Here is a 9,373-nt window from a genome sequence, read left to right on the forward strand (position 1 = left end):
TGAGTCGTCCCTGAAACGTTCGCGCTCATGTGCGCAGCAGCACGAAAACTCGTCGGTGCGCAGCCAACTTTAATTGTTAATAACTCGTTAACAAAGCCGCGGATTGCATTTCGGCAAACGAAAAAGTTACTTGAAATAGCCTCAGCTACCCCCCATTTCCCGGAGTTACAATATTTGAAAAACACCCTGTATGTTGCCATTTGAAGTATAGTGAAATTTATAAATATAAATAAACAAGTCTAAAACTGGAGGAAAAGATTTGCAATCCATATTGGGGAGTGTTTTCAATTCTATCATACTGTACAAAATTATAAAAAATAAAATATTGATATTTTTTGCAAATATATATTTTTCGATGTCAACCAATTCATATAATTCCAATATCATTAGGAGTAGCTGGTAGCCAACATCCATAATGGTCTGGAGTGCAAAGGGTTAAATAACCTTAATTGATGTTGTCATAATGTCAAATAACGTCCTGGGGAGGTGGCTTCGGCTATCGCCCAGGTAGGAGGGTCTTCCGAGGGGGACGTCCAAACCGGCGAAATCCGGTCGACCCGCTCAGGATTGGGCACCCTCTGTCCAATTCGATCATACGAGGCAGTGGTGCACTGCAGCTGAGGAGTGAACTGGCTGTTGCTACCAGTGCGGTGGCCAGGCCCACAAGGCTAGAGGATGTCCGGCTCAGGTCAAGTGTCTGATTTGCTCGGACACGGGCAAGCCAGCCGGACATCGCCTCGGCAGCCGCGCGTGTCCCGTCAGTGCGCGGCGCGGGCGAGGGGGTAGAGGCACAACCACGGGGGCCAAGGCAGCGGCCCTTGCAGCAGCGGCTGGGGTGACGGAGGTTGGCAACCCCACCATAGCCCCGCAGGAGGGGGGTCCCGCTGTGGCCTCGATGGCGGTCACATCGGGGGCTATGGATCTTGAGACGGCTGCTTAATGGGGTCCGTGGGCCTAATTATACAAATTAACCTTAATCGCTCGGCTAGGGCGCAGGACTTGCTACTGCAGGCTCTGGCCGAGCGGGCAGTTGTGGGGGAGCCAAATGGGGTCCCCGATCATCCGCATTGGATAGGGGACCTGAGCGGTTCCGCCGCGATTTACTGGGCCAGTCGGCTGGAGTCCCCATCGTGTTCGACTATTGAGTGCGGCTGGTGATTCCTAGCAGCAGACTGGGGAGGAACCGCGGTGGTGGTGATCTACGCGCCACCCAGTTGGCTGCTCAAGGCCTTTGAAAAATGCCTGGATGCAGTCCCCCTAGTCTTGGGGGACTTTAACGCCGAGGCAACAGCCCCGGGGTCCCCCGGGACGGACTCGAGGGGTCTGGTGGTGTAGGCTTTCGCGGTGGGACTCGGGTTCGGTCCACACGTGCGTGCGGCACAATGGGGGGTCCATCGTGGACCTTTTATGGGCGATCGCTCCTGCCGCCCGTAGTATTTCGGGATGGAGGGTGGCGGAGGAGACCGAAACATTATCGGATCATAGATACATCATTATCGGCCTCTCCGCCGCCCCGCAGTCGGCACCCCGACGTTGCCATGAAGGAGTGCCACTACCGCGGTGGACGCTGAAGCGTCTCGACTAAGACGCTCTGATGGCTGCATCCCACGTCGCGGCCTGGCCGGCAACATCGGCCGGGCTAGTGGAGGCCCGTTGGTCCCGAGGCACAATGACGTCCACTTGTGACGTCACAATGCTCCGGGGCAGGGTCATCCAGAGGAAGGGGGTGTATTGGTGGTCGCGCGAGTTGGAGGTCCTACGCACCGAGTGTGTGCGCGTGCGACGCCAGTATGCCCGGGCCCGTCGACGTAGGCAACGTGACGGCGATCTGGCTGTCCAGCTGTATGGGCGATACAGGGAGAAGGTAGACGCCCTGCAGCTGGCCATCGGGCGAGCGAAAGCCCAGGCCTGGAAGGATCTCCTCGGCTCCCTGGACCGTAATCCGTGCGGGCGCCCCTATCGGATGGTTTTGGGACGTCTGCGTCCTTGGGCGCTCCCTACGACAGAGAGTCTGGATCCCCAATTTCTCGGGCGGGTCGTGGACACACTTTCTCCAAGAGATTTGGAGGTGTCGCGACCCAACCCCGAGGCGGGGGTCCACCCGTGGTCCTCCGATTTGGAGGTCACCGAGGAGGAGATGGCCGTGATATTGCAGTAGCTCCGGGGAAAGAACACCGCCCCGGGTCTCGACGGTATAACCGGCCGTACCTGGGTGCTCGACCTGGGCGTCCTGGGAGGGAGGCTGTGGCGCCTCTTTATATCCTTACTTGGGGCGGCGTCATTCCTCGCCCTATGGAAGGATGGACGGAAGGAGGGGAGGCCCGTTGAGTCTCCCTCCGTGTACCGGTCGATATGCTTGCTGGATGAGACGGGCAAGCTTTTCGAAAAGATTATTGCTGCCCGCCTCGGCAAGCACCTGTCCCACGATGATCCTGACCTGGCGGACTGTCAATTCGGCTTCCGGGAGGGGCGGTCGACCATTGATGCGGTTGGCCGCGTCAAGTCCCTCTTGGACGATGCCGTGGCACGGGGTGGGGTGTGCTTGGCGGTGTCCTTAGATATCGTCAATGCCTCCAACACCCTGCCCTGGTCCGCCATTAGGGGGTACAACAATGCCACAATGTGCCCCCCTATCTGAGGGCAGTGATCGGGGACTATCTTCGGGACAGGACCATATCATATCTTGGCCGGAACGGGATAGAGCGGAGGATGGTGAAGCGCGAAGTGCCCCAGGGGTTCGTGTTGGGACCACTGCTGTGGAACTTGGGGTACGACGCGGTCCTGAGGGCCCCCTTCCCGACGGCGCCACCCTTGTCTGCTATGCAAACGACACTTTGGTGGTGGCCGTTGGGATAAACCTCGAGAGGGCCAACCGTCGGGTAGAAGTTGCGGTGGCAATCGTCGTCGCGAGGATCCGTAGCCTGGGGCTGGCGATCGCGCCGGAAAAGACCGAGGCCATTTGGTTTGGTCGGCCTCGTTCTCGGGCGCCTTCTAGGTCGTGGGTCCGGGTCGAGGGAGCCTGCGTTGAGGTGAGGTCCAAGAGGTACCTACCTTGGCCTCACCCTCGACAGCCGCTGGAGTTTCGGGCCGCATATCAGCCGTCTCGTCCCCCGAGTGGAGAGGGCGGCGAATGCGCTGGGTCAACTATTACCCAATCTCGGGGGACCTCAGGATTTGGTGCGCCGTCTTTATGTGGGCGTGGTGCGGTCAATGGACCTCTATGGCTCCCCTATCTGAGGGAGCATTGTGATGGAGAGCTGGCGCAGCACACAGCTCCTGCGCCTGCTCCAGAGAAGGCTGGCGATTCGCCTCATACGAGGCTACTGCACTATGCCCACCGTGGCGGCGCTGGCTCTGACGGGTGAGCTTCCCTTAGGGCTGCGGGCGGCGGTGCGCACTTATGCTTATCGGTACCCAGGGCGCCGCCCGCCAGGCTCGGGGAGCCCCGTCGGAGCCGAAGGCGATCGAGCAGTTCGGGCTCCAGGCCCGGCGACTCGACTGGCGGAGATGGCAGGAGGAGCTGTTCTTCCACGCCGATGAGCGGGTCGCCGGGGCTCTCCTACCACACCTACATCGGTGGCGGTGAGACCGCATAACGGGCTCACCTACGGGCTCTACTTGCGTCGCATCGGTCGGGAAGCGGTGGCGGTTTGCCACCATTGCGGTGAGGAGGAAGACTCGGCGCAGCACACGCTGGAGGAATGCCCCGTTTTTTCAGCGCTGCGCCGAGCCCTACAGTTAGAAGTAGTGCATGACCTCTCGCTTCCAGCATTAATTGGCGCCATGCTGGAGAGCGGAAGGAAGTGGAGGGCGGCCGAGCGGGGTCAGGAGCGATCCGACCTCGCCCGAAGAAACCGGGGGAGGCGGCAGCGTGCTCACGGTCGTGGTGCTGGCACTTGACGGTGGCAGGCGGCGGGTGGAGCCATTGCTCCCTAATCCCCCGCCGCCTGCTGGAAAGTGGAGGCATTTTGCTTTCATTGGAAGGAGGGGGAGGGGGGGGGGGACACAGCTGTGGTCGCCCCTCTTGGACGGCCGTGGTACCCGTAGCGGGTGCCCTGGGTACCGATAATGGGACCGCCGAGCAGTTGCGGTGCGGGGCGCGGCCTCCCTGCACCGAGGAGACATTGGGGGGACATAATAAACCACTCCCCCCGTGACGCGGCCATGGCGAGGGGGAGCAGCGATAGTGTTCTTTAAGATTTCCCGTGGCTCCCCCGAATCCGTCAGATTGTGAACGTGCGTCCGAAGGTCGCCGTGGGGATTTTAGTGGGTCGGAACCTACATTGCTCCCGCCAACGCACCCGAATTACGGGGTGGTCTGACATGCAGATTTTCCCCGCGTCAAAAAAAAATATGTCAAATAACCTAAAACTATGAAAAAAAATATGAAAAATAACGTTAATTCACGTTATCATAATGTCAAATAACGTGAAATACTATTAAATAACGTCGGAAATTATTAAATAACGTAAAATGACGTTATTATAGTGTCACATAACATTAAATAATGTTAAATAATGTCAAAAAATATTAAATAACGTCAAAAAATATTTAATTACGTTGAATGACGTCTTCATAATGTCAAATAACGTCAAATATTTTTAATTAATGTCAAAAAATATTAAATAACGTTAATTGATGTTATCATGATGTTAAACAACGTTATATAATATTGAATAACGTCAAAAAACATTATGTAACCTTAATTGACGTTTTCATACTGTTAAATAACGTCGGAAATAATTAAATAACGTTATATGACGTTATTATAATGTTACATGACGTTAAATAATGTTAAATAACGTCAGAAAATATTAAATAACTTTAATTGACGTCATTATAATGTCAAATATCGTCAAATAATGTTAAATAACGTTAAATGACGTTATTATGATGTCACCTAACGTTAATAATGTTACATATAATGTTAAATCGTCGTACTTCGTGAAGAATACGGACGATTCTTGAGATTTCTCTGCTGCAATGTAATAACCAACCTAATGTATTGTATTTTTTGGTGCCGAATACTTCTCTTCATTGAATTTCATAGTAACATCTGCTGAAACAACAATATTACAAGCATAATATCAAAGGGTATAAGAGGGATAGAAGAGGATATGGGGGACTGTAATAGGATATAAGTGAGATACAACATAATATATAAAGATATAAGAAAGAGAGAATAGGATATGAGGGATCATAAGTGGATGTAAATGAGATACAACATAAGATCAACGGTTATAAGATAGATAGAAGAAGATTTAAGGGGATGTAATAGGATATAAGTGAGATACATTATAATATCCCAGGATATAAGGGAGATAGAAGAGGATATATGGGAATATAAGTGGATATAAGTGAAATACATCACAATATCCCCGGATATAAAGGAGATAGAAGAGGATCTGAGGGAATATAAGTGGATATAAGTGAGATATAACATAATACCAAGGATTTAAGAGAGAGAGCGAAAATGGTATGAGGGGATATAGATGCCTATGAGTGCGATGCAATATGATATTCAAGTAATAGGATATAAGTGAGATGCAACACAATAGCACGGGATATAAGGTAGATAGAAGAGGATATGAGGGAATGTAAGTAGATATAAGTGAGATATTACACGATATCCAAGGATATTAGAAAGATAGAACAGGATATGGCGGGATAATAGTGGATATCAGTGGGTAATAAAATAAAAACCAAGGATATAAGGGAGATAGAAGAGGATATGGTGGAATGTACCTGCACATAAGTAAGATACATCATGAGATCAAAGGATATAAGATAGATAGAAGAAGATATAAGGGCATGTAATAGGATGTAATTGGGATTCAACATAATATCCAAGGGTATAAGGTAGATAGAAGAGGATATGGGGTACTATAATAGGTTATAAGTGAGATACATCATAATATACCGGGATATAAGAGAGACAGAAGAGCATATGAGGGATTATAGGTGGATATAAGTGAGGTAGAAAATGATATCCAAGGATATTTTTGTTTTTTTTTTTTTCAAGTGGAGGGGAATGCGTTACGCACACCGACCTGGGGCGCGTAGCCGGCCAGATGTTGTGGTCGGTAGTGTGGGGCTCACCACTAGGATGTTAACCACTAAACCCCTCCTCGAGCCTCTGCCCATGTTTCACCCACCCCGGACCCGCCTCTCAGCATTACTGCAGGGTGGGTGAGTGACTCAAAAGAGTCCTAAGCCGCTTACCAAGGCCGCGACGTGCCTATAACTCTGGGTCATGTGTTTCTCTTTCTTCTTCTTGCCCTCCCTCTCCTAGGAGGGATGTTATGTCCTCTTGTAGACCTTTGGATTGTGTTTAAGACCTCTTCTTTCCGTTTCAGTGTGTCTGTTATAAATTCTTTTATTGGCTGTCTGTAGTCTTCTTTTTTAATTTTTTCAATGAGTTGATTGATACCAAATTGTCCTGTGATATTAAATAGTTGTAATCTGTCTTGTTCGTTTTTTTGGCATAGGAAGAGAGTGTGTTCCGGTGAATCGTCGCAATTGTGGCAAAGTATACACTTGTTGTCCGGGTGTTTACCTATTCTGAATAGGAAGTCCGAGAAACATCCATGGCCTGTTAAAACTTGGGTTAAGTGGAAGTCTAAGACGGCTGGTCCCCACTCGATCCAGGATTTGATATCCCTTATCAGGGAGGAGGTTGTTCGTCCTCTAGCCGAGTGGTCCCATCTCTCCTGCCATTTAACAATAGTTTTTTCTCTTTCTTCTTTTTTAATGGCATTAATTTTTTGTTTAAGTTGACTGTCGTTGCCGTCTAATTCTAGGCTTCTATAAAAAACTTTCTTCCTTTCCTCTGCTTTTAGAATTAGCGGAGGTTGTCCCGCCAGGACACACAAGGCCTCATGGGAGACAGTGTGGTAGCTTCTTACCAGTCTACAAAGTCCTAGTTTTTGGGTCTGGTGGAGTGTAGAGATGCTCCTAATGTTATTAAGCCCACTGGCCAATATAGGAGCGCCGTAGAGTAAAACAGATTCTAATACATTGTAATATAAAGTTCTAATTTTGTGTCCTGCTCCTCTTAGGTTGGGAAGAATTCTGGATAATAATCCAGCTAGTCTGGTTGCCCTTTCGCATACCTCTTTTATATGATGTTTGAAGCGTCGATCACCCTCGAGATATAGGCCTAGATACTTCAATTTCTTGGCTGGATTGATCTTACTACCTATATTAATTTCTATTCCTCCTGTGTTTTTTCTCGGAGTCAAGTATAGTAATTCGGTTTTTTCCTCCGCTAAAATAAGACTATTTTCTTTAAACCATGATTTTATGGTTTTAAGGCTTTCGTTGATTTTTTCCTCTAATACTACAGCATTTCTAGCCGATGCAATCAATGCAACATCGTCGGCAAAGCCAACAAGTTCAACGAACTTGGGTAAGGTAAGGCCCAATAGTCCATCATATTGTGCGTTCCATAACATAGGACCCAGGACTGAGCCCTGGGAACGCCACCGAAGATTGCTATTTTGTGAGTCTGTGAAAACGTGTCAAAGGTGATATATCTTTCGTTGAGATAACTACAATACATATCATTTTAAGGGACTTCGTCGGTATTTGTCTTTTTTTTCTAGCGCTGCTAAGATTAGATCCCATTTAATGTCATTAAATGCATTTTTTACATCAAGAGCAACTAACGCACAGTGATGTCTTCTACTCTTAGCTTTGTCCCAGAACTTAATAATTCTGTCAATGGCATGTATCGTGCCCTTTCCCTTACAGAATCCATACTGGTTGTCTCGGTATGTGATGTGTTTGTTAAGCCTTTCTTTAAGGCAATATTCGAGAACTTTAGCCCAGTTCAAGATTATACATAGTGGACGCCACCCTGTATTATTTAAGCTTTGTTTTTTAGGGATGAGTAGCATTCGAGCATTTTTCCATTCACGTGGGAAATAGCCAAGATTGTAACACATGTTGAATAGGTGTGTTAAGTGACCTAGAGCGTTATTGCCAAGGGCCCAAACAGCCTCAGATGGGATCTTATCCAATCCCATTGCTTTCTTCTTCACCTTCTTGACTGCCGCCAGAACTTCGTTCTCATTTAGAGCTTCTTCTTCTGTGTTCATGTCCTGTATATTGTATATCCTGTTAGTACATTCGTTCGGGTTTGTAATAAATAATTTATCTACAATAGTTGTAATGTCATTGTCCTCCATAATGGTGGGCGGAAGTCTTTTTCTTAAAGTATTAATAACCCATTTGTAAGGTTTACCCCATGGGTCATGCTCAACTGAGTCGATTAGGGTTTGCCACATGTTATCTTTTGCTTTGTTTATTTCTTTCTTTAGTTTTTTCTTTTTGTCTTTATGTATGTTCTGGTATGTATTTATAATTACTGGGTCTTCTTGTTTAGCTATTTGTCTCTGTGCTCTTCTTCTTGCTGTTATAAGTTCTTTTCTAGCCTTAGCTACGTCCTGATTATACCACCATAACGGATGTTTTATGTTTGTTGGACGGATGAGTTCTTTTCGCTGACTGTTTAACAAGATTATTTACTTTCACAATGTAGTTATCAACGTCACTATCATTGGAAATTTCGAGAGGGTTGTATGTGTCAGTCCATGTCATGTATCTATACCAGAATTCGTCTATGTCTATTTCGTTAGTGCTATGTTTATTGTTATTTAGGTTTCGTCTTTTTTCGGACCATTTAAAGAGATGAAGAACGTATCTGTGATCGGAAGCGGTATATTCCTCTAAAATAGAGCTTTTAACCAGAGCTGGGTAACAATTTCGGCCGCATATAATAATGTCTATCAGAGATGTGCGTCCGGCTCTCTCAAATGTATATTCTCCGTCGCTTTTAATTAAGACAAGATCTTTTCTAATAGCCATCTCAATCATTTTTTAGCCTCTGGCATCAGTGTATTTGGAGCCCCATGCTACTGCTTTAGCATTTAGGTTTCCTGCGATAATAGTTCTCTTAGGGTCAGTTTTTTCTATTTCTTTTTCTAAGTTGTTTAGTATTTCCTCAAAATTCTGGATTGATATATTCGGGGAGATATAACAGCTAAAGATTTCCAGTTTGTCATACTTAATGGCCACGAGGCTTTTGTCTTTAAATAAACTTTTAATATTATTTTGCGCCTTCAGAGCTGGCGGCGTAACCCAGATAGATGCATCCCCATTTTCGTCAACAAACCAGTGTGTGGGAGGACGATGAGGTTCAGAAATTATAACTATGTGGATATTATTTTCTAAAACATATTGTGTTAATAAATCTTGAGCTAATTTGCATCGGTGTAAGTTGATTTGTAAGATAGACAACCCTTTAGACAAATGACTCATATTCTACTTATATTATAGATAAATTGTAAGCGATTTCTGAGATGGTCGCCGG

General features: G+C 47.3%; 2 protein-coding genes across 2 annotated transcripts; one reads left to right on the forward strand and one right to left on the reverse strand.

Moving 5' to 3' along the window:
* The first annotated feature begins 939 nt into the window (after window positions 1-939).
* LOC144477518 (uncharacterized) lies at window positions 940-1,335 on the forward strand. The gene is made up of 2 exons (XM_078195245.1): window positions 940-1,087; window positions 1,166-1,335. Exons 1-2 carry the CDS (start codon window positions 940-942, stop codon window positions 1,333-1,335), a joined length of 318 nt encoding a protein of 105 aa, XP_078051371.1.
* Window positions 1,336-5,619: 4,284 nt separating this feature from the next.
* On the reverse strand, window positions 5,620-8,601 carry LOC144477519 (uncharacterized). The gene is made up of 6 exons (XM_078195246.1): window positions 8,530-8,601; window positions 7,919-8,447; window positions 7,673-7,798; window positions 6,339-7,507; window positions 6,223-6,288; window positions 5,620-5,745 (listed from the first exon to the last, which is right to left on the reverse strand). Exons 1-6 carry the CDS (start codon window positions 8,599-8,601, stop codon window positions 5,620-5,622), a joined length of 2,088 nt encoding a protein of 695 aa, XP_078051372.1.
* Between the last annotated feature and the right edge of the window lie 772 nt (window positions 8,602-9,373).

Source organism: Augochlora pura, unplaced genomic scaffold, assembly GCF_028453695.1.
Source record: "Augochlora pura isolate Apur16 unplaced genomic scaffold, APUR_v2.2.1 APUR_unplaced_170, whole genome shotgun sequence".
NCBI lineage: Eukaryota > Metazoa > Arthropoda > Insecta > Hymenoptera > Halictidae > Augochlora > Augochlora pura.